The sequence below is a fragment of the Pelophylax lessonae genome (genome assembly GCF_965119305.1).
Source record: "Pelophylax lessonae genome assembly, chromosome: 7".
Classification (NCBI taxonomy): Eukaryota; Metazoa; Chordata; class Amphibia; order Anura; family Ranidae; genus Pelophylax; species Pelophylax lessonae.
Genome location: NC_138774.1, coordinates 182065918 through 182092002, shown reverse-complemented (window position 1 = coordinate 182092002; position 26085 = coordinate 182065918). Strand labels below are relative to the sequence as shown.

The 26085-nt window shown below is 39.5% G+C and overlaps 1 protein-coding gene across 3 annotated transcripts in view; it reads right to left on the bottom strand.

The window, feature by feature from the left end:
* Window positions 1–26085, bottom strand: part of COL5A1 (collagen type V alpha 1 chain) — a 275391-nt gene that overhangs the window by 121236 nt on the left and 128070 nt on the right. For all 3 annotated transcript variants that reach the window (XM_082264614.1, XM_082264613.1, XM_082264615.1), the window contains exons 9-15: window positions 25764–25823; window positions 18250–18291; window positions 16995–17057; window positions 12997–13071; window positions 4161–4256; window positions 411–467; window positions 280–333 (exon numbers count right to left, since the gene is read on the bottom strand). In XM_082264614.1, coding sequence (XP_082120740.1) covers window positions 280–333; window positions 411–467; window positions 4161–4256; window positions 12997–13071; window positions 16995–17057; window positions 18250–18291; window positions 25764–25823 — 447 coding nt within the window. The remainder of the gene's footprint in view (window positions 1–279; window positions 334–410; window positions 468–4160; window positions 4257–12996; window positions 13072–16994; window positions 17058–18249; window positions 18292–25763; window positions 25824–26085) is intronic.

Sequence of the window (26085 nt, the reverse complement as noted above, 5' to 3'; positions counted from 1 at the left end):
TTAAATTACACAGTTGTAAGCGGTCTTCCTTCTATACCGTGTGTTAGCAGTTTAAAGATTCGTGGCAGAACAGAGGACCCATCAAACTAAGTGGCTCCTCCAGGCATAGCGCTACAATAGTAATATGTTTTGAGTGGAGATAGTTTTTTGCCCTGACAGAAGACAAATGCTGCATTTAAAGATTATAAAGGTTTGAACTGTGTATAAACATTCTCCCTTCCCTCTGCATATTTAATGAATAAGCTTAAGTTTCTAATAATATTAAACACAAATTTTCACCTGTGGTCCTAGATCACCCGTCTCCCCCTTCAGTCCTGAAGGACCTGGAGATCCCTGAAATTACACAGCTGTAAGTCATAGAGTCACACCACCAAAACATCAAACAAGGTATTATGGGTGTATAGTCTTACCATTGGTCCTGGTCTTCCCGTGAGACCCATTGGACCAGAAGGTCCTCTTAGTGCCAGCTGTAACAGTAAACATATGAAATTAATAATTCACATCAATGTAAAGTTTACCTAGAAATGCATAGAAATTCTTACTACTTTTATTGCAGAGTTCATAAAACTTCAAAAACATCTACAGATGACATATGTTTATTACATAAAATATTTATCACTTCAATTTCTAATAACCCAGCCGCAAGCCAAGGATGAAGACACCCATACCTCTGTCATACCATCCCTGGTGAATAGACAGAAAAACCACCTAATGGAGTAACTGGATTTTCCTTTTATGTGAATTACTTTTGTGACCTACCCCTCCAGCATCCTTTTTATGACTAATGCTAAGCATATTACAGTGTATCTAAAGTAACCTTTTTAGTAGTTTTGGATAGAATGAAGAAGGATTAAAACCTGCCAGGTAGTTACTATTTTTGTGAGTCCACTGGAAAGATTTACCCTCTATGTTTTTCTGTATGATCATTGTGACCAGGATTCAAAGTGATGGGTAATCCAGACTTTTACAGCTGTCACTGATACAGGAATTTTTACAATTGGGATACATGTTGTGGTGACATCTGTCAAAGACTGTATTTCTCCTCCTGTTGGGAAGATTTCCTATCACTTCTTGTTGTGTCTCCAGGACAGGAAGAAAAGGGAAAACAGGATGCAGCAAAAAATAAACTGACAGGAGTTTTAAACTTTTCCTACTCTATCCACAACTAAAAAAAATGACGTTTGGGCTATAGATACAATGTAAAAAATAAGCGCAGTGAAAATTAAGTGTTTCTGTCATGTTACTTATGTTTGCCATACACTGATCGAAAATTCAGCTGGACCATCAGGGACCAAACAAATTCCAAAAAGCGTCTGGCACTCCCTGCTCAACAGAAGCAACTTTGAAAAGACACACTGGAAAACTTTTGTTGATTGGCTGTTGCTTCTGCTAATCAGTGTATTCTGACAGCTGCAGATTTGTGTGGGTTGAGCTTACTGGATGAAAAAAAAAAACAAACAAACAATGTATGGCCAGTTGTAGATAATACGATACAAGCAGTCCCAGTGAGGTTCCTATATTAAAATCTAGCATGTCTGCAAGCATTTACTAAGGCAAAAATAGACACGTTGCAAGGGGGCCATAATGCTTTCCACTGTTATATAGAATTATATGGAATAAGGCACCTACACTTTCCGTCTGCACATGCTCTTTGTTCATCTTTGCCACTATTCGTGACTTAGTCTAGTAAGCATCCTTAACGCTCGTTTTAAGGGTCGTGAAAAGTGCTTTCTTCAATATAAAATTGTATTCAGAGAGCTTGTGTCTTGGCATTACCAGGATAAGAAGGACATTTAAGTTGCTGGGTCCTTTAAAGGAAACCTGTACTGCAAGAAATAAGGACTGCTATTGCTAGTTGCTCGTCATTCGGCTTTGTGTAAAAAGATTAAATAAGGTGAGGTATTTAAAACATCACATATTCCCTAAATTATTTTAAAGACTACTAATTGGGGTTTTGGGATAAGAAATGTTTGGAAAAAAAAAAAGAAATGCTAAAGATGCAAGACAAGCAGTAGTGTAGAATACAGTACAGCGTATTCTGCAGCACTATACCACCTTGTCTAATTAATATTTGCAAAAATGTAAAAAAAATATATTAGAGGTATGGTAATTATATACATACACCCCTTTTGCTAGAAGAGCCTATAAAGGAAACAGTATTAGGACTTTGCAACATGCTGTGCAAAAATGCAATCTGTCCTCATTTTTACAGCACACATTTTGAAGTGTGTTGGTGTGCAATGGAACAATAAAAAGAATGATATTTGACCGGTCCTTACATAACTAGGTGGTATAACCGAGCCCTAAAGCTGAAGATAATCACCTTCAGCCCCCTTGTGGTCAGAAGTAATACCACATTTTCCTTTTAAGCTCAATTCAACTTTTAATTAAATGTAGCTAAAACATTCATGATGCAGTAGAACAACAAGTGTGCAAAGTCTCACAGTTTTTTTCTTCTAGAAAGCAGCTGTAGCCTTAGTAGAAAAGCCTGTGCCTTGCCTGCATATTGTGGACAAGGACTATTGCTCTCAGTTTGGAAGAAGAGGTCTCTCTGAAAAATGTACCCGGTGATACCACGATTGCCTGACACTACTGCAACCAGCATCTCTCCCTGATGACTGCCTGTCACAGCAGTAAATGTCAGAGCTGAGGGAAGGTGCCACTAGCCTTCTCTTCGGCTCTGACATGCCCCGTGACACAACATGAGGAACAGCCTGGAACATCGCCCAGCATTGTGCTACACTGTATCTGAAGTCTGTACATTTTGGAAGGGGGAGGGGGGCTTTTGCGATGACCTGGGGACAGTGTAACAATGATTTGTGCTGGGTAGAGGGGTGGGGTGAGCCTGCAGATGAGTGCTGGATTTTCTTTTTTTTGGGAGGGGGGGGGGAGTATTTTTGCTGAAGGGTTAAAATGAGGGACAGTATTGCTTGTGTGTGTGTGTCTCCTGACCCCTGAACTCTGTCCCCTGCATTCTGTATGTTATGCACTCCTGACCCCTGCTCTGTGTGTTATACACTCCTGTGCCCCCCAGCACTGGCAGGACTCTGTGCATCACATACTCTGTGCGTGCACCGCTTAGGAGATATTTACTACTTCTGCATCCGGTGACGTCGCCAGTGCATGCGCACTGCCCTCTGATGGAAAGGCATACTGAGTGAGCATGCTGTCCCTTCAGAGCACTGTGCCACCGCCATGACTTCCGTGCACATGCTATCCTGGGTGAGATGAAAGCCCTGTTAGCGGTCACAGCGCTCTGCTGGGGGGGCTACATTTTAAGGTAAATCTTTCAGAACGGGCTAGTATGCATACTACAATGCATACTAGCCCAGCCTTAACTTGCAGGAAGGATTTTTTTTTTTCGTTTTCAGATTTTACCACCGTTTTTCATTATGGTAAATTCAAAGTTAGCTCTTTGTCTATTTTCAGTGTGCACAAAAGCATAGGTAGGGAGTTTCTTTTTTTTTAAAATATTGTCCTTAAGTTGATATGTGCCTGTGAGGCTATTGCTTGTGGCACAGCAGTCAAAGCATATTTTATGGGTACAAGAAGGCCTCGGTTTGATTTAACCATGCATCTTAAGCCCCTCCCACTGTTCACAGTTTGGCCACACCCACTTTTCATCACAGTGTACAACAAATCCCTACTCTCCATGGGGTTTCTAAAGGTGCCCTAGGTTTTGTTTTTAATCCTAGATAAACACCTTACTATGACAGATGTAAAGCTCTGCAACTAGCAAAGCTCATGCTCAGTGCTGATTAAAGAGCTTGCGCTCTGATTCAGCAGGGGGGCTTACCTAACATTTACAGAAAGACCACTGTCTAGTACACAGAGAGCAATGTCCTTCTCTGAAGCATGCTAGCAGGGGACATGCTTTTCTCAGGCTGTGGCTGCTTTAGTAAGACAAAAAACTGGCATTGAACACCTTTTCTTTGATGCTCCTGGAACATATTAAGCTGGTTTAAAGGGAAAATTCTTATATTCCTGTTTAAAAGTTTTTTTTTCTCAGTTTTTTGGCACATGGACAAAAGGTGAATATTTATGGTCTATGATTTTTTATAACGACCATCCATTCTGAAATGCAGACAAATGTAAAGGTAATGGAGTCAGTTTTGCTATTTCTTTAGGACTCTCCAGTCCTTTCCAGCTACTTTTCTTACTCTAGCTTGTTGTAGAATTGCCTGAGCCTGGGATTCCTGTGCAGATACTTGGGGTCCTTTGGAAGATCCGTCTCCTCCACCTCCTGTGAAGCGGAACTGCAAAAAAAGCAAGAAAAAAATGCTGAGATAATATCAGTAACAGTTTCTATCTGAATACTGTGAGCTGCTACTCCACTGCAAATAACACAGAATGTGATAATCACTGCATTCAAGTTACAACCTCTGTCGGGTTTTTATTGCTCTCCATGCCCCCACTGATAGATTTCCTTTCACAATTTTGAGGACTGTAAATGCTGAACTTAGAATGTATTACCTCTAAATTTGCCCCAGTGACAGATCTCATTTCTGGCACTCATTCTACAAAAGGTCTCTGAACCCTTGGCTTCCTGAACTATATATTTGCTTCTTATGTAATGCCTACTCTATTTTTACATTAGTGACAAAGTGTATCTAAACCAGTTTGGTTTTTCGTTTTGGGTGCTGTATGAAGTCTGTTTGTCCTAGTAACCATTGCCACTGGGACAGAAAATGATGGGGAATCCAAAATGTTGTTGTTTTGCAAAAGCAGGTGAAGGGAAACATAAATGTGAAGCTTCCTCTCACTTTTGAATAGATCATTGTTTATTCTTGTTGTGTCTATGGGACACAGCAATCCTTTCTCTATGCAAAACTAAAACAACAAACAAATTTGGCTACAGTTTGATATCTAAATTTATTAACAGAGGGTATATTTATATTTGTTTTACAGCAAGCCTGAAGAAAGATTGTCAAACTGATGAAAATAAGGGAGGATGCTAACTTGGCATGCTTATTATCAGTGTTGTTATTTTTCATTAACTATTTTTAAATTCACTTGCAGTGTTTCTTTGATATTGCAATGAATTTCAACCACTGCAGGAAAAGTCTATTTTTTTGCACATCCACAGCGCCCTTCCCTCCTGGCATGTTATAGCCCTCTCCATATCTTAAAGTGTCTAATTACTGTCTGTGCTGACCCAGCTCTTAAACCCCTCCCCCCAAATTCCTATCAAAAAATTTTAGCTGCTGAGGGAGAAGTGAAGTGAAATATTATTGCATGTCACTTGAGTGACAGCTCTGAGTCTGCTGGCACTTGCGGACCTCACATCCATGATGGTGGCCTCCAGAAACAGTTTCAGGCCTTTGGAATGTCTACACAAGGGAATCTTTTACAAGTAAATAACACACCTATATGTTAAAATGCATATATAATCTTACCGAAAGATTGTTGTTGAAATGAATGGTCTGACAACAGGGTCTTTTAAAGGTACATTGTTATTCGGCATGGCTCGATGTACCAAATTGCATCATTTCAGCAGATGTGTACTGAGAGAAAGGCAGGTTCTGCAGGTGGCAGGAATAAGTAGTCTCACCCTGGTATACACAGAGCCTAGCCTATTCTGTCTCTCATAACTCACAGCAGGTATCTGCTTTTATAACGAACAATCTCAATTTTATTCCATGTTGTATAAACACCATTTTGTTGACTACAAGCAAGTCGATGAGATGTGTTTTATGTGCTCTTTCCCCCCTCTCCTTCTTGCACAGCTTTCATGCTGTATAGAAACCATTCACTTTTAAAATGGCAGCTAGATTTATTCTAGCTTAAAAGGCCCTATCAAGGCTGCATGAAATTGCTGCGTATTGAATAATAGATAAATCACATTCATATCAGAAGGATTACTGCAGCACCAGAGCCCTGTTCCAGCTGCACGGAGCTCCTAATGAGAACGTCTTAAAGGAAATCTGAACTGAGGGAATATGAAGACTGCTACTGCTGCTGTCTCCATCTGAAAATGTTTGTTGCTTGGCTATCATGCAGATCCAGCATCTTCAACCATTTCTGATGACCTAGGACAAGGATGCAGATCACAAGTTCTGACTGTCTGACCATCTATTTATGCATGTTTGTTCAACAGCCAGATAAGTTGTATCTACAGAAGGGGTCAACATTGACAGCATACACACATCTCTCAGTCTACGTTTCCTTTAACAGCTTTTCTGCTAGGGACCAGATCTTGGCAGGGTGATGCAAAGTTGGCTAAAGCAGAACTGGATTCATAATTCCCTATTATGGCTCAGGCAGTACATATAAAGCAGGGGGTCTCCAAAATTTTCAGTATGAGGGCCACATCAAATATTTTATATATTTGTGTGCTGAAAACAATCAGCATTGAAGGAGGAATGAATAAAATGTAAATTAATAAGTCTCCCATTACACCCAGGACTTCTGAACAGAGCCCCCCCCCCCTTATATCCTTGAGTGCCCAGTAAAGTCCCCCTTTATATTAAGGAGTGCAGACCAGCCCCCCCCCCCCCCCTTTATCTCTAGGTGTGCCTAGAAGAGTCCTTTTTTACACCCATGTTTGTCCAGCAAGGTCCTGCCTTCCCTTTTAGGTGACAGAGCAGCAGGGCAGAGGCTGGGAAGCAGAGTGGGTCTGGATGGAGGAAGCCGAGTCTTCCTGTAAATGATGGAGGTGGAGCAATTAGGTCGGAATGCTAGTACACTGGCAGTCAAAGCAAACAACCAAGCCGGAAGGAGGGATGGGGGGGATATCTGCACTGGGGACTAGGGGAGACCTCTAATATAGAGCACCAGTGCTGGGAGAAATATGGAGTCTGTCTTTGCTGGTCAAATAACTTTCATTTTTTCGGTATCACTGACCTAAATCAAACATGTGGTCAGCGAAGTCAGTGCAACGTATCTGCTAGTTTAAGGCCAAAAAATCAAGTAGTAAAGAAGACACCACATTACCATGATAGCCGTGCAACTAACGTTTTGATAAAGACATATCAGCAATAAAAGACCCATATTTCTTTCTGCAATTTTTTTTTAAATGGGAACACCTGTAAACACTTTGAACCAAAAAAAGGATAGAAAAGAATCACCCTCCTTTCAAATCGTCACATTATGTTGCTTTGCAGCCTTAAATGAAGACAGAAACAGTTTTGTTTTATCCAGCTGTATTTACTCCAACATGTTAGAATGTTTTTTAAAAAAATTCAAAAACAGAATAACTGAGTTGAAAAAAGGATCACCTTCCTCCTCAAAATGACTGGTAAACGTCAATCAGGTGTAGCTAATCACCTTCTCGATGGCACACAAAGCCATTTGACTTTCAACTGTGATCAGCTGTAATAATTTTGATTAGCTCAGCATGAAAAGAGCTTTCCTAGAGCATTTCAGTTCCTGGTAGTGCAACTGAAGCAAGCAATCAACTATGGGTGGCAAGGCACTGTTATAAGATCTCCGGGATAAAGTTGTGGACAGGCACAAGTCAGGAGATGGATATAAAAAAAGTTCAAAGACTATCAATGCCTAGGAGCACAGTGTATCACTGACCTAAATCAAACATGTGGTCAGCGAAGTCAGTGCAACGTATCTGCTAGTTTAAGGCCAAAAAATCAAGTAGTAAAGAAGACACCACATTACCATGATAGCCGTGCAACTAACGTTTTGATAAAGACATATCAGCAATAAAAGACCCATATTTCTTTCTGCAATTTTTTTTTAAATGGGAACACCTGTAAACACTTTGAACCAAAAAAAGGATAGAAAAGAATCACCCTCCTTTCAAATCGTCACATTATGTTGCTTTGCAGCCTTAAATGAAGACAGAAACAGTTTTGTTTTATCCAGCTGTATTTACTCCAACATGTTAGAATGTTTTTTAAAAAAATTCAAAAACAGAATAACTGAGTTGAAAAAAGGATCACCTTCCTCCTCAAAATGACTGGTAAACGTCAATCAGGTGTAGCTAATCACCTTCTCGATGGCACACAAAGCCATTTGACTTTCAACTGTGATCAGCTGTAATAATTTTGATTAGCTCAGCATGAAAAGAGCTTTCCTAGAGCATTTCAGTTCCTGGTAGTGCAACTGAAGCAAGCAATCAACTATGGGTGGCAAGGCACTGTCATAAGATCTCCGGGATAAAGTTGTGGACAGGCACAAGTCAGGAGATGGATATAAAAAAAGTTCAAAGACTATCAATGCCTAGGAGCACAGTGAAGTCTATTATTAAGAAGTGGAAGGTATTTGGTACAACACAGAACCTCTCTGGATCAGGACGTCGCTCCAAACTGGATGAAAGAGCCAGGAGGAAACTGGTTGGAGAGGCTACCAAGAGGCCTACAACAACTCTGAAGCAGTTGCAGTAATTTATGACCAAGAGCAGTCTTTGTGTGCATGTGACAACAATATTACAAATTCTCCACAAATGTGGCTTGTATGAGAAGGTTACAAGAAAAAAGCCACTTCTCAAGAAAGGCCACATGCAGTCATCACTGAGCTTTGCCAAAACGCCCCTTGAAGAGTCTGAGACCACATGGAAAAAGGTGTTATGGTCAGATGAGACTAAAATTTAATTATTTGGCCTCAACACTAAACGATGTTTTCGGGCAAAAGTCAATACATCTCACCATCCAAATAATGCATATTACCACCTCCAAAGCATGGAGGTGGTAATATTCTGTTATGGGGTGTTTCTCTGCAGCAAGAACTGGAGCACTTGTCAGGGTAGAAGGAAAAAAGAATGGGGCAAAATACTGTCAAATTCCTAGGGAAAATCTGCTGCCTCTGCCAGAAAGTTGTCAATGGGAAACATGTTTACCTTCCAACATGAGAATAACCCAAAGCACACTAAAAATCTGTGGAATAACTTCAAGACTGCAGTCCACAAACGTGAGCAAATATTGCAAAGTGTAGATTTGTAAGGCTGTAATAAAAGCAAACGGTGGTTCAACAAAATTCTGACACATGGGGGCAATACTTTTTCAAACTCAGTGATTCAGTTTTTGAAATTTTAATTTTTTTCTGACATGTTCAAGTTATATCTTTCACTCAGATGTTATAAATTGCACTGGATAAAACAAAACCGTGTCTGTCTTAATTTCAGAATGTGATTTTAAAAGGGGGTGATTCTTTTCTATACCCATTGTATGCTAAATTCAACCATTTTCATCACTAATTAATGCCACTCCAATGTTGAATACACAGCAGGCACTTTTGTGGCAATCTCAACCCGTTTAAAATCGCAAAAAACAAAGATCTGAGCCATCTAATGGTTTAACCACTTGCCGACCGCCCCAGGCAGATTTACTGCGGCAGGGCAGCTCGGCTGCGCATAATCACGTAGATCTACGTGATTATGTGCGTCTGGTCTTGGCGGCATGTGCACGCTACCAGAGCCGCACTCCCGCTGTGATTAAACACAGCGGGAGCCAGACCACGGGAGGAGCGGGCGCGATCACCGCTGGCCTTCCGCGATCTTCGGGGAAACTGACAGGAGAGCTGCCTGCCTATGTAAACAGGGCAGGCGGCTCTCCTGTGAGACAGGCACAATGAGACTGTGTGTCTCAGCTAAGCCGAAACACCTATATCAGTGTGCCTGTCACAGAGCCCCCCCACAGGTAGTTATTACAATTTAGGAGCACACTTAACCCCTTGATCACCCCCAGTATTAACCCCTCCCCTGCCAGTGTCATTTATACAGTAACAGTGCATATTATTTAGCACTGATCACTGTATTGTGTCACTGGTCCCCAAAAAGTGTCACTTAGTATGAGATTTGTCCGCCGCAATGTTGCAGTCCAGCTAAAAATCGCTGATCACCGTCATTACTAATAAAAACAACAAGAAAAATAAAATGTCCAAAAAACTATCCCATAGTTTGTAAACGCTATAACTTTTGCGCGAACCAACTAATATGCGCTTTTTTTGTATATATATTTTTTTGTTTACCAAAAATATGTAGCGGAATAAAAATTGGCCTAAACTGATAAAAAAATTTAATTTTTAAAAAAAATGTATTGGGAATATTTAATAGCAGAAAGTAAAAAATAATCTTGGGAAAGTTTAATACCAGAAAGTAAAAAATATTATTATTTTTTTTTTTTTTCAAAATTGTCACTTTTTTGTTTTGTTTATAGCGCAGAATCTAAAAACCGCAGAGGTGATTAAATACTACCAAAATAAAGCTCTATTTGTGGGAAAAAAAGGACATCAATTGTATTTGGGTACAGCGTCGCAAGACCATGCAATTGTTAAAGCAACGCAGTGCCGAATCGCAAAAAATGGCCAGGTCATTAGGGGGATAAAACCTTCCAGGGCTGAAGTGGTTAACTAAAAAAAAAAAGTGCAAAAATCAAAAAAGATTTATTGGAAGCTATTGCGAAAAGCACAAAATGTGTAATCATGGTTTGAAGGGTAGTGCTGCAAATGACAGCCTTGATAAATTAAAGGACAAGGAAAGAAACCAGCTGCTGAATGTCTCCACATTGCTGTGTAAACACAATTACACCAAATTACAAGTCTCTTCTTGAGCCCTTACATTTTGATCCCGTGTCTCCTTAAGCTCTGATGAAGGGGTGATGCTTGGTCCCTGAAACACGTTGGACTTTGTACCCAATTTTTGTTTGGACTCAAATATTTTGGTGCGGAGCTATAACTCCACATCCACTTTAAGGTCAACACAGAGGACAAGGGGGCACTCTTTACATCTAGAGGAAAATAGATTTAGTCTCCAAATACGGAAAGGCTTCTTCACGTAAGAGCTGTGAAAATGTGGAATAGACTCCCTCCAGAGGTGGTTCTGGCTAGCTCACTAGATTGCTTTAAAAAAGGCCTGGATTCTTTCCTCGGTGTACATAATATAAATGGGTACTAATATTTATAGGTAAAGTTGATCCAGGGAATATCCAATTGCCTCTCGGGGGGATCAGGGATACATTTTTCCACTGCTGGAGCAAATTGGATCATGCTTTGCTGGGGTTTTTTGCCTTCCTCTGGATCAACTGAGGGTATAGGGATGTGTATATGTGATTGTATGCTTGGGTTTTCTTTATTGTTTTCTGTTTTTTATTGGTTGAGCCAGATGGATTTGTGTCTTTTTTCAACCTAACTATGCAACTATTGAATTATCCACATGTTGCCTTTAAAACCCGAGGTGATTACAGTAATTCTTCGATGTATTGAAGCTGCCTACCTGTTATTCAGATGACCAACAGGAACAACATTAGCACAATATTGACAACAATTTAAACATAAAATTGTCACCCATTTTCATCTCAAGGTTCCAGACCCATACTCAGACCAAACCACCATGGGCTGAAGCCACAGATGGCTATGAAATTGTCCATTGATTCTTTGCTAGCATGTGGTTAAATAAAGATCTGCTTTTCATGTCTATTTAATCAGCTAACACATCCAGCCCTGACTGTGGGTTTGGCAAGCATCACCTACCTTTGGAACCATCAAGATTAATGATGTAATCAATCAGTCGACACAAGCAGCTATTTTTTCAAAATGGGAAAACTTTCAGCTAATCCATTGTTTTATCCCACCTCAAATGTTCAATCCAATGATTTCAAAACCAACCCAGTGGCATAACTACAAAACATGGGGCCCCATGGTAACATTTTGATAAGCCCCCAACTTATCTCTCTGTAGCTGCTAAAACAAAGAACGACAGCAGAATAGTCAGACTACTGAGGACAGAGCTTTGGAAAATGTAATAGTTGTAGTGGCAATAATATAAATAATAATAAACATAATCCTATTTTATATTATGACAACATTATTGATGCTTTGTCACACAGCTAATCTATAACTGTAATACATACATCTTTTTGTACAGCTACAAACCTCAGCTGTTCTTTAGGATTTTAGCAGGGGAGAAACTCTGGAATTTTTTTAAAGGAATTAGGCTTAAAGAAGAAGTGCAGGAATTAAAAAAACAAACATACATACTCAACTATACATCTTCAGCTGTCCCCCGTCAGCTGACCCATGACTGCTGATCGTTCAGGTTTGGGTCCTATCTGAGTGCAGAGTAGCGACTGTCAGTCACCGGCTCTCTGTGCTGCCCCTCTACTGTTCACTAGAGTGCCAGGCTGTGGGGGGGGGGGCAGGAGTGGTTGGTTCAGGATCTCAATGGCGCGCTGAGAGGCTGAGCCAGCTTCCAGTAAGGTATCTGGGTGGATCTCAAGATTACTGTTGAGATACATACAGAGATTACAGCGATTCTATTACGTCAGCCAACAGTGGACTTTAACCTACTGTTGACTGATTCTGAGTCACAGTAGTGCAAAAGTAAGGGCACTCCTGTGACCCACATAAGAAGCATGACCAAACAAGCTTTGGCCATACTTCTCTTTTAAGGGAAATCCAGGGTAATACATTTATACTGCTAAGATTCATAAGCAAAAGTTTCTAACTTTACTAAGGGGAACTGTGACTAGCTAAAATCCAGATGTTTGACTTCAGCCCTTCTTTACTGGAAACTTCACAGTTTTTTTCTTAATAGCCTCCCTAATGGACCCTTTCCAACCTCAGGTCCCAGAGCAGCCATGTGGTCTGTTATAGCTATTATGCACTGACCACTGTACACTGTTAACAAGAACATGGATAATCATGCCAACATAATACAATTTGCTAATTTAATGCCAAAAAATGTCCAAAATAAATAAGTCAAAATGTTGCTTTTGCATTTTGCAGCACCCCTCTATAGAAAGTATTAAGTGCAGATTAGAACATGGATAAATAAGCATGTTCATTTGCTCTGCCCAATACATGTAAGTTGCTGAATTTAGGCTTTTAGCCCACTTATTGAGTTCAGTCTATCATCACAAGTACAAGTGCCACCATGAAGTTTTTGTATTTTAGCACTATTTTCTTTCCTTCAGATTTGAGATGTATTTAAAAACACCAAATTACGCTCCTAATTATGCTACAGTAAAGCACTCATTAAATAGATAATTTATTCCTATAACATGTTCCTCATGGGCTCTAAAATACAGAGATACTCAATGTACTTACAGGCAGCATGAGCATTGTACCGGGAGGTCCTGGTAAACCGTCAGCTCCAGGAAGTCCTGGTCGGCCGGGTGGTCCCTGCAGGGTGAGAGGATATTCAGGTCACCAAACAACTTGTTATATTTCAATAATATTATATCTTTTTTTATGTCTTGTGGCTTATAAACAATTCAGGTACTCCACTAGTGAAGCCTCTTTATGGGAGTTCCCAGCTCAGCTACTTTCTGCTGCCATATCTCTCCCTTTCCCCTTACAAATTACCATTTATTTTATGTTCATAAAGAATGCAGCAAGAGTAGTGAGCCACAACAATGGAAGAGGCAGACAGAAAGACATATACTTACCCAGTAACTGCAATATCATTTTGGGATGGGCAAGACATTCCAACTAATACCTTGTCCAAAATATATAAATATATTCTCCCTTTTTTTTTTTTTTTTTTACTTTTGCCTTGACTTTTTTGTGACCTAATTTTAATCAGTATCAAAATAACTTGCATTTGCTGGCTACAGTAGTATTCCAGATTTCTCATTACTTCATTAATGCACAATATTAGGTAGACATGCGGGGTGAGTAGTTTACACACCCTAATGGCCTTAATGGTTCTCTTAATAAAGTAATGGCACTAAAATTATCATGCATAATGCAAAGCTTTTGTTGCTTTGTTAGTTTATCCATCTTATTTTGCTTAGCAAATTAACCCGATTTATCTCTGAAAATACAGCATGTGACCCTGAATTCCATGAGCCATGATCACTGCAGAGACTTGAGAGAAATAAGATACAGCAGACCTGAGCCAGTTGTTGCTCAGCAAATTGATTTCAGTATATGCATAGCAAAAAAACACCTCTGGTATAAAATGTATGAACAGAGAAAAAAGATCAGAGTGAACGAGACAATACTGTTTTATTGAATCCTAAGTAAAGGTCCATTACACTTACAGGAAGTGATGAGAAAATCTTTTAGCAGTAATTCCAGTAGTCACAGTTACTCTAAGTTTACTGTATGGCTATCTGCCCTGCTCACTTTGTAAGCCACCTTATAAAGGGGGCTTGAGTGGAGGTGGTGGAGCGTGAAGTTCCAGTAGCACTTCTTCTAACATCACTAAGTATGGTAATAAGGAGCATATTTAAAAAGGAGGACAGTTGCATACGCAGGTGTGAAGGTGAATCAACTGCCCTATGGCAAGCACAGCTCAGCCAAGTGTTCATGGTTATGCTAGCAGGGGAAGAGTACCTAGACACTGCTAGCAGTGTCTTATCAAAGGGGGATTAATAGCTACTTCTATACAGAACAGCTCCATGTTTTCCAGTAAAAATGGGAAAAAGTCATGTGGGCAAGGCAGTTGAACATTATTTAGCAGAAGAATATCTGTTAATGTGCATTCACATGGATCACAAAATGTTGACAAAGAATGAAAATGATCCATGGTTAGGTGGTTTTCTGCCTGTTAGTGAGTAAACAGTGTGACAAAGACCATTCCTTCTGGATTAAATGGAGCAATTTAGAGCTTGTGTACAAAGCGCACACGTAGCAAGAAGAAAGAGGAGGTAATGTGATTGCCTGGCCTCTACTTTGGGTGCATATCATATTCAAGTAACTTTTTGTATTTATTTTTTCTTGTGTGTCTGTATTGCAGCCAGGCAGCTGGGCAAAGTATAAGAGATCCCTGCATTGAGCATTGGCTATCCCAAGCTGACATCTGTTGTTAACACAAAGAGTAGTGAATGATATCAGCTCAGGAGAAAGGAAGCTGACAGATAGCATACAGTGATTGGATCTTTATTGGATATGGATGTTTAGGTGTTATTTTTAAATTTTTTTTTCTTTGTTTGCAGTGCAGGGACTGTGTGTGCCCCATACCATGAATCAGACCAGATATTCGATTAATGCTGTCTGACAACGAAAAATCTGACGGTAATGTCAGTTATAATGTTTAGAGAGCAGCCTTTGCACTTTAAACAGTGCCAGAAATCATCTATTTGGATTCTGCTCATGTCTAATAATGAACCCAAATTTCTCAGCTACCCAACCAGTCATCATAAGCCCCAGTTTATCCTCTCCCCTGTGTGGATGACTGCTCCTTTGTATGAATAGGACTTGCCCATCATCACTCCTGTGGGCAAGGCCTTCCTACCTACTGTTTCATTGTGTGTTACATTACATAATCTTTGAATTTTGAGGATTTCCCAAATTGTTAAAACTTGTGGGCATTATATAAATATGAATAACTACACACACACAAAATGACCTCTCATTGGCTGAGTGAACTCATTGTGTTAAGGAAGGGGTTACATCATTTTCATGACTTCTGACATCTCATTCTACAATCCCCCAGAGTTTCCTAGCTTTGGCTTACAGAGAAGTGGAACCGCCCTTGCAAGCAACTCTTGCTCCTATAATAAAATCCAGATGGAGAAGTAGTAACGAATGATGTCATGTGTTTTTGCTAAGCTCTGGGAAAACTAACATAGTGCGTCTCCTGTATGGCCGCCATCTCTCCTCACTGGATCAGGACATTGCCCAAGTTGCTGAAGGCGAATTGTTTTCCTGACACTCAGCTTGTTGCATTGTATCACTGCTTTAAGTCATGTATGGCACAAAAATGTGTTACACAGAAATGGGTCGCCCATTTCTTCAATTAATGCGTGAAGAGGAACAGACATCTAAACTCTGTGTTCCTACCTTCTGCACCTGGTATGGTAGGCAAATTGTGAAGTGTATTGGTGAAAGTTTTTGTATGGGAACATTGAAAATTTCAGAAATTCATTAAAATTCTGTGTACAATTATATAAAAAAATGTAAGGAAAGAGAGACACAAGGGGCTCCAATGTGAGTTGTAATTTTACCTAAAACATCCAATAAAGTTTAGTAAAAGTGACATTGGTTGCCAAGGTCACTGCACTTAATTGTTTGCTTATTGCACCTGTTCAGTGAATACGCTGAATAAACTGATATACATTGATCAGCCATAACATTATGAGCACTGACAGGTAAAGAAAATATCTTGTTACAATGCCATCTGAAAATTGGTGGGATACGTTAGGCAGCAAGTGAACATTTTGTCCATGAAGTTGATGTGGTGAAAGCAGAAAAAAATGGGCATTGCAGTTTGTGTATGGGGCTATAATGCCCATGATGACCGATGTCCACAGCCAAAAGCTTCTACAATAGTCACATGAACATCAGAACTGAACTACAAAGCAATGGAAGAAGGTGGCCTGGTCTGATGAATTACACTTTCTTTTACATCATGTGGATGGCCGGGTGCGTGTGCATCACTTACCTGGGTAAGAGATGGCACCGGGATAAGAAGGCAAGTCGGCAGGGGCAGTGTGATGCTTTGGGCAATGTTCTGCTGGGAAACCTTGGATCCTGCCATTCATGTGGATGTTACTTTGGTGTTCATGCCTCAATGGGTCAGGGCTGTTTTAGCAAAAGGGGGCCATACTCCATATTAGTTGGGTGGTCATAAAGTTATGGCTCATCTGTGTATATTTGTATGGGATGGAAATATCATGTGTGTATTTTTTTGGGGGGAGAATTACTAAAGTTCATAATTCTCCCTTGTAATCACCGATACCTAGCTCTGAATACTATGGCAGGCTGCATAGTGTGGTGTATTACCAGAGATTTATGACATAAATGTGATGTACATTTAATATTTTACCATTGCATTTCCTGCACATTGTGATCAGAAGGAAGGAGCCACTCACTAGCTTTCTTTCCTAATGTAGGCTCCTTTCCTGACATTACTATCAGTTGCTCTATCAGCTGACATACCATTTAGGTTTTAATATCTCTGGGACTCTAGATGTGACTCTTAGGAGAGTTGAAGCAGACAACTCACCACTAGCTTTCCTGAGAAATTTGAAAGCAATGGGTAATTTAACCTCTATAGGCCATCCAAAACTGCCATTCTAGGTGTACTGACCGGCCAGGTTCTTCCATTTTACTTTCTAGTAAATATACTCACAATGCAATATGAGGATGGTACATACCCTCTCACCAGGATCACCAGATGGACCGGGGGGACCAGTGGTTCCAGGAGGACCAGGATATCCCTGCAGGAGAGCAAAAAATATATATAAAACTAGAACAATATCTCTGACACAGGAATAAAAGACCTCCATTAGAAAGTGGTATTGTGGAATCATCAAAGCTTACTACAGGGACATCCGCATACAGTAAGTCAGATCATTTGTTTAACTGTTGAACAGTTAAAAATTGCTGTATACTGAGGTTGTATCTGAACTAAATATCATAGGTTTTGGATGGACAGCTGAAAAATGAATCTATATATAGGATAAGGCTAGGCTATACACCAAGGGTTCTATGTGGACAGGTAAAGATGATTTATATATTTAAATTTTATTAGGGCTTTTAACCATAAGCTCTCCATGGGCTGATGGGAAAATCACTCTATATTTAGGATGCACTGTAAACTTGAATAATTAGTTCTTCATTTGAGCTCTTGAACATAGTTTTGGATAGGTAGTTGGATAAATGGCTATGAATTAGGCTGTTTTTGGGCTATAAACCAGCAGTTCTGGATGGACAGTTAAATAAATTGCTCTACATTTAAGCTGTATAGGGTTTTTAAACCAAAGGCTGCAAGTGGTCAGTTGGATAAATGGCTCTAAATTTAAGCCGCGCATGTGCCAGAAATTTTGGATAAACTGTTTAATAAATATTTAGGCTTTATCTAGGCTATAAACCAATGGGAATGGATGGGAAGTTGGTTAAATGGTTATAAATATAGGCTATATCTGATTGATAAGTGCTTGGATTAATGACTATATATTTAGGGTTATCCGGGCTATAAAGCAGCAGTTCTGAAAGGATAGTTGGATAAATGGTTCTATATTTTGGATGTATCTTTGGTATAAACCAGCAGTTCTGGATGAACATTTGGATAAATAATCATTATAAACTGTTCCATACATCAGTGGGTCTGGATGGATAGTTGAACAAATGGCCTATTGTAAGGCTATATCACTTCTATGCACCAGTGCCTCATAAATAATTCAATATTAAGGCTATATCTTTTCTAAAACTCTCCAATTATGGATATACAAATGGCCCTAAAGGGGACGTGTGAGAATAATTTGCATTGCTGTTCTACTGAGGAATAAACCTCTTCTGTTTTGGATGGAAGTCATGACATGTAAATAATTTCTGTGTTAAGAAAGCGGTCCTGGTATTTTATGTTTAAACAATGTAAAAGAAGTAAAACACAGGAACAGAAAAACTTACAGCTGGGCCCTCTGGACCGGGTGGGCCTTCAATCAGCATTCCCTGGAAAGACAAATCAAGGCATAAGTTACACAGGTTCATCACAGGCACACCACTACCCCCATCAGCCTCATTGATGACATCTTGAAGTATTTTTCTACTATAAGCCCCCCTGAGCCAAAATCTCCATTATTAGCATCTTTGGGACTGCTATGACAATCTGCATAGTAATTATGAGTTTAGTCGATTTTCAGGGTTGGGAAGAGAGGATAAGACAGTCAGTCACTCTGAAATTTTGATGTAAAGCAGATTATTGCCTGCTGTGTATTATACTGCAGTGTACTGAAGAGAAACACGCACAAATCTCAGTGTTCAGATTAGTATTCACACACAGTGCGGCAACCTGCGGCTTCCCTGTTCCTCATACCGCAGACATAAACCAATCTGCTCCACAATGTGCATACACAAGATAGGACATTTATTAGCTTATTCCATAAGTATTACAAAGAGCAATGACAGTTTTCACACTGCTGCAACCTACAGCGAACAATTGGTAATTACTTATTGATAAGTCAGATCACTAAAATAATGAAATCTGATTGCCCAGTTCCACAAATTTGTTACAGACTTCATCCCCTCATTAATCTGCTGTGATCCTGTTTAGCTTAGGCCTCAATCTCTATAATACCCCAGCAAGCTGCTGTTATGGTAAATCTGCAAGTCATGGATATAAACATCCATGATTCGTTTATCAGTGCCATCCTGGAGGAGTCCATTGAGAACCAACACTTATATAGGCAGTGGGTGGAAGTATATTAGCCTTGTAAAGTGAGGGGTAAAGTGGATATTCCCTAATTGGCTCATTTCTAAAGCCCTGTGCACTTAATCATTACACGCTGCACTGTCTTGTAAAATATCCCTCAAGTGTTTGTGGAAACTTTGAGATGTAACCAGCAACCTTTTTTTTTTTAGGAAGTTTCTTTAGGTAGGAAGAGCAAGTTTTCATTTGTGCACTGTTAAAAAAACAATGTAGATAAGAAAACCAGTTTGTGCATAACTGAAACATGCTGTATCTTCTTTAACATCCATAATCCCACCACAGGTCCATCTATGGCTGCCATGCCCTTTGTGGCATATGGAAGGCTGCAGTGCACTTCATATGATTTCGTAGTCGCAAGTCGGTGATGGAGTAGTGCAAGTGATGTTTTTACCACCTAGCAATGTATCGGAGGTTAGCAAAGCAAAAAAAAAGACTGACAACTTCCACTTTCTTCTTTTGCTACCTGCCACTTCCTATTCCCCATCAACAAAAAGAAGGCCGAAGCCTGTACATTTTGGTGAGATGGTCTACCTCATTCTGTGTTTCCTGGACCATGTACAACCGGCCTAGAGAAAAGAAAATGGTTTGAAAATTCTTTGGGGTTGATTTACTAAAACTGGGGAGTGCAAAATTTGGTGCAGCTCTGTACAGAAGCCAATCAGCTTCAAGTTTTTTGTTTTTTTTTTTGTCGAAGCTTAATTGAAGATGCTGAAGTGAGAATCCGATTGGCTACCATGGACAGCTGCACAAGATTTTGCACTTTCCAGTTTTAGTAAATAAGCCCCTTTGGGTTCCTCTATAAAACTTAATTAAACTCCTAAATCCTAAATTAATTTTGTACATAACTGACGTTAAATAACAGCCATTAATTTATGTGTATTTATATTAGGAAACTAACACTGGGGTTCAATTACTAAAGACAAACAGACTGTGCACTTTGCAAGTGAAGTTGAAGTTGCACACTGTTCCCCAGATCTTAGTAAATGTGGTAAAGCTCTGCTGATTTCCATCATCCAATCATGTGCAAGCACATTATTTTTCTTGCACCTGATTGGGTATTCTTTACAAAGTGAAGCTTTACCACATTGACATTTTCTAAAGAAAATTAGTGCAGCTGCTCTTGTAGAGTGCACAGTCTATTTGCCTTTAGTAAATAAACACCACTGTGTGTCAGTGTGTAGACTCTGTGTAAGCAGTTTGAAAAGTGCAAGAACGGTGCCCTTATTTCTAAAATGTTTTACTCTTAGGGCCTGTGTCGACTGGCTTTTGTTCGCTTCTGAGCTTTTTCTCTTCCCAAATAAGCAAATAAGAATGCAAAAGCAGCTTCTAATAGATTGATACAGCTTAGAAGGAGGTCAACTGCAGTTACCTGTACCTGGTATTGAACTGTGAATTATCTCAGAAACGTCGGTCAAAAGAAAGTCCAAGGTCTGTGTTGGCACAGTCCCATCGTTTTTGTTTTTATATTTTTAGAGTTTTGACTAATAAAAGTTCTTTTAGTTAATCAAGCCTTTTTCAACCAGGGTGACTTCAGGATCCTTCAGGGATGCCTTGGCAAAATGCCTTAAAATTGCCTGAAAATTGTCAACAAAGTGGAAAGTAGATAAATCTTGCCTTTTTTTTGCTTAGGGTTTTTTTTTTTTTTTGTGCAGCTTTACAGGCTTAATCTGTGCAGATCATCTGCCAGGCTCTTAACAACTGATGATGTCATAGGTTGATAAGAAGTTCGTTGGGCACTTGAGGACAACCTTTCCCCCACCTCTTTTCATCAGGATTGGGGTCATGTTAGCTGAATGAGGAGAAAAACTGAGCGAGAAGAGAAGCCTGTACTAGTGTGCAAAGGTATATTGAGCAAAATTGAAAACGCAACACTTACTTTTGCCCCCATTTTTCATGAGTTGAACTCAAAGATCTAAGAAAACTAGGATTCATCCATGAAGAGAACACCTCCCTAAAGTGCCAGACACCATTAAATGTTAACATTTTCCCACTCAAGACAGTTATGACGACGAACTGCAGTCGGATTGAGACCCTGATGAGGACGACGAACATGCAGATGAACTTCCCTGAGATGGTTTCTGACAGTTTGTGCAGAAATTCTTTGGTTATGCAAACAGATTGTTGCAGCAGCTATCCGGGTGGCTGGTCTCAGACAATCTTGGAGGTGAAGATGCTGGATGTGGAAGTCCTGGGCTGGTGTGGTTACACGTAGTCTGGGGTTGTGATTCCGGTTGGATGTGCTGCCAAATTCTCTGAAACACCTTTGCAGGCGGCTTATGGTAGAGAAATGAACATTCAATTCACGGGCAAAAGCTCTGGTGGACATTCCTGCAGTCAGCATACCAATTGCACGCTCCCTCAAAACTTGTGACATCTGTGGCATTGTGCTGTGTGATAAAACTGCACATTTTAGAGTGGCCTTTTATTGTGGCTAGCCTAAAGCACACCTGTACAATAATCAAGCTGTCTAATCAACATCTTGATAGGCCACACCTGTGAGGTGGATGGGTTATCTCGGCAAAGGAGAAGTGCTCACTAACATAGATTTAGACAGATTTATGAACAATATTTGAGAGAAATAGGCCTTTTGGGTACACAGAACAAGTCTTAGATCTTTGAGTTCAGCTCATGAAAAAGGGGGGCAAAAACAAAAGTGTTGCATTTATCATTTTGTTCAGTGTATATTGCTTAGTAAGGTCAAAGGACCTACATGTTCTACGTGTGTGGATGCTACTGACATATGTAAAATATTAGTTCAGTTTTTTCCATTTTAGTATGGGTTGCCTCAGAATTAAGCATAGTTTTAAAGGGTATCTTGGCTAAAAAAAAAAAAGTTAACAAACACTGAGGTAATCCATGCAATATCTAGCTTAATCTGGCTCCAGTGCACTGGTTTGGTTGTTACGGGTCACTGCATTTTCATATTTGTATTGCTCCTTGGACTGCTACAAATACATCTAGTAAGTTAAAAAAAAAAAAAACTTCTCGCTAAAGTTTAAATTCTCATGAAATCTTCATCTGAAATCTCTGACCTTCCACCAGAAATATGCAGTAACAATTTCAGTGTGTGGTGTGTTTGGGTCCTCGGTGGGTGGCAGGATAAATATGTTTTCTTCCTCCAGTTGAAGCCATGAAGGATATGGCGTAACGCGTAGAGGTACCAAGCGGTGGGCAGGTTTGATGTTTTGATGTGACCTCGTTTGGACATGTGATTGTATAAGCTGTCTTTTAATTCAATAAATGTAAGTTTAATATTTGAAGTTGGGATGTGGTTTTATACCTCCTGAATGTGTCGATACTGCACTATTGGAGATTGTCTTTTCTTTTTTCACATGTGCTAAACTATTTTGAAATATATCAAGACTAGTGGAGTTACCAATTGAATTGATGACATGATTTTATCAGCCTTTCTATGTTTGAGACCCCTAGTGGGTGAATTATGGAGGTGAGCAGACACTGCACCTGGTGATTGCAGCACGTCACTTAAGGAGTTGACACACACCGAATCACCCACTGATTGCGGCTTTTATAGAGACTTCTTTGGACTTTTCAACTTTATTTTTCTAGTTTTTGCACTTTTCAAGTGATTTATTTATTTATTTCACCTTGGACCTATTAGTCTTGTTTGCACTGTATTCAACCAGAGACAGAGTCTCGGTAGCACATTGCACTTTTATTAGTTTTTACTTAGAAATTACATTTATATGTATACTTGGCACTTACATTTATATGTATGGTACTTATTGAATGGATTTCACATGTTTTTTTTTTTAACCTATTTTCTGGGTAGCAGTGTTATCACAGTTATGTATTCATTTATTCCGATTTGCACTTTTTGTATATTCCGTTTAATTACACTTTAGCTTATCAGAGACAGCGTCTCTGCACTTTATTGCACTTTAGTATGTTACTCACTTTATTTGATAGAATCATGCATTGTGGTTTATTTCTGTTTTACACTGTGGATTTTACTCAATCAGTTGTGTCTTTTTAGCAGCGCTACCACATTCATTCATTTAGACATCTATCCTATATGTAGGAACACATTTAGGTCGTAGCAGCAGCTCATATCCACTTTAATATATTTTGTTTTTTACTAGTTTAGTGCACAATTACTTTTGGTTCTTAGGATAAATATCTGGCTGAGTTTTAGCAGAGAATCCCTCAGTCAATAATTGTGTACCTCCCTGCTGCATTAGCAGCTGATAGGGCCAGATCTGTCATTGGGAATTCTCAGCAATCTCTAAAACATGCTAGCCAGCTGTAATCCGCTCAAACAGGGCAATCTAGCACATTGGAGGTGACAGGGCAGTCCTACTGTGCTTTCTGTGGACACTGGGGGAGGGGGTTGGTTGACGGCCTAGGGAAGTATGATTTTGGAAAGAGAAAATAACTTCTCAACCAGTCAGTTGCTCCAATTGTGCCTATAAAATAGCACACAAAATACTGTATATCTTAATTTTAAGAAAGTTGCATACGGTATACTTTGCAAGTGCAGTTGCAATCATTTCCCCCAGAGCTTAGTAAATGTGGTAAAGCTTTACTGATTTCCATCATCCAATCATGTGCAAGCAAAAATGTTTTTTCTTTTAATTTCCTTGCACTTGATTGGGTACTAACAGAGTGCACCCGCATGGTGTAACATTCTCAATAAAACATATGTAACAGTAATAAACTAACAAGAAAACTAGGTAAGCTTGGGCACCATAAACCCAATGTATCTCTGACCAACAGGCATAGTTGTCTGACTGTCAGAACGTAAACTGCCAATATGAGCACAACCTCAAAATTGAGGGTCTGCTGTGAGTAAGCCCTGATAAAGAGGGTATCTCTTGAAACACGTAAGCCACGATGCAGTGTTGTGGATGTGCCCATGTTGGCAAGTTACTTTCTGACAGTCAGACAGCTATGTCTCTTGGTCAAATGTATGGGATTTATGATACCTTAGCTTACCTAGTTTTCTTGAGAGTATATTAATTTTATAGAATAACATTTTATTGAGGAACTTACATTACAGTGGTGCACTCTCTGCTTGTTTTATTGTTAATGTTCACCAGGGATTTCCCATCAAGCAGAGAGATGCTAGGCTGTGGATTCCCATTCAATTTTGATATTCTTTTTTTCAAACTTTATTGAATGCATATTTTATCCTTTACAATTGAGCACAGATGGTAGTTTGCTAGATTGTGGAGGAGGAAGAAACTCTGACAAGTTTCATTCTCTCCATTTGTTTTGGTGGCGATGGGAAATCAAAAAGTTAAAATCCAAAAATTTTAAGTGATCGCCTAAACAAGAAATGCATCTCCCAATGGGGACACCTGTTTCATTGAAAAAAAGCTGTGTGTTTAACCATTTGCAACTGTATCCCAAAACGAAAAAATATATATATTATCTATATATACACACTTTAATAACCTATTTTTTTATTCAGCATTATGGGAAACAATGCCAGTTTGTAGGTGTGTTTTACCAGGAGCAGTGAAAATGGACTGGGTGAAGTTGGATTGGGTCACATGTATCAAAATGATCTCAAAATTAAATTTCTCAGTGTTTCTCATGTAGTTACCAAACACATTGCAGAAATCACTTTTCTGAAAAAGGTCAAGATGAACAGAACGTCATCAGTCAGCGTATGCATTTTACACATATTTCTCTTCCCTCCATTTTCAATAATGAAGTTCTAGGCTTGAATAGGATCCCTGGGAGTATCGGACATCCAGCATCTTGTAGAACAATCACTTGAAGATGCTTGCAGTTACAGTGGACACTGGACCATCTCCTAAGTGGATGCAATGTCTAATCACAGGAAAAACATCTGGGGCCCTGGCCAATATTTATCCTTCTCCTGATGCTGTTTGGATTTTCAGACATCTGGGAAAACGATTGACATACAAACAGGAGCAGAATGTTTACATTGGTGGGGTTGCTGTGTGTGTGTGGAAGAGGGGGGGGGGGGCATCAATTCAGGTTTAACATCATCATTACCAAAGGAAAGCAAAGCCCCAAATTTTCTCCACAGTACTGCAGAACTTTGCAGTTCTAAAGTTTTTTCATCAGGTTAGAGAAAGCAATAAGGGGCATTGGCCGAATGTGAAGCTTCACCCTAATCCAGGAGCAATACCTAGACTGGCCAAAAGAGGGTGATGTTTGTGTGCAGCGAAAAGCCAACATTAAAAATTTGTGAGTTTTATAATGTATTTATATCCCCTGTCATTGATTTCATTGAGGATCTACAATGTCCTCAATAGAAAACAGGTTTTAAATATTTTCATATACCGTAATTTGAACTAAATCAGTAGAAAAACCCAACATTCAGTCTAAAGACATTCCTATTGTACCAAAAAACTATGTAGTGCAGGGGCATATCTGACTAGAAGTAAACTGAATAGATTGTTAAGGTGTGCACTGGTAATACCTACTTTTTTGGCAACTGTAAAGGACATTGTACAATCAGAATGTGTGCAGCCAGCTTAGAAAAGAACATTTTTGCATCTTGCCAAAAGACTGATGTGTACTGCATTGTGTGATACCAGAAATGGTGCGTTTTGGTGCATTAGGCAACCCCTTCAAATAAACTGGCTGCCTTATTGCAACACACGCATGCATTCTGCACCAGAATGGTGTGTATGGACCCCTTGTGCAACAAGTTGCCAGATTAGCAGAAATTAATTCAATTATTAAGCCATTAAAAAAAAGAATTAAGTAGGAAACTTACAGGTTCAATGATGGCTGGCTCCCCTTTCTGTCCCTTCTCACCCCGAGCACCTCCAGAAATCTGCAAAATACACTCTAATGTCATACAGATTGCAATCATTACAATGAATCTCAAGGCCTATCTGATTACGGTCAATGAAAAAATAAAAAAATTTACAGGGCAATTCACATACGCATTAGGACTAAAACTGACTGCCAAGGGCACTCTCTGCTCAGTCTGGTCTCTTCCACAAGTAGTATTAAATCCAAAACCTAAAATGTCATATATGGTGCGGTCCTAAATGATACAGGTATTGGTCTAGCATCTTTTGAACTATTCAGTA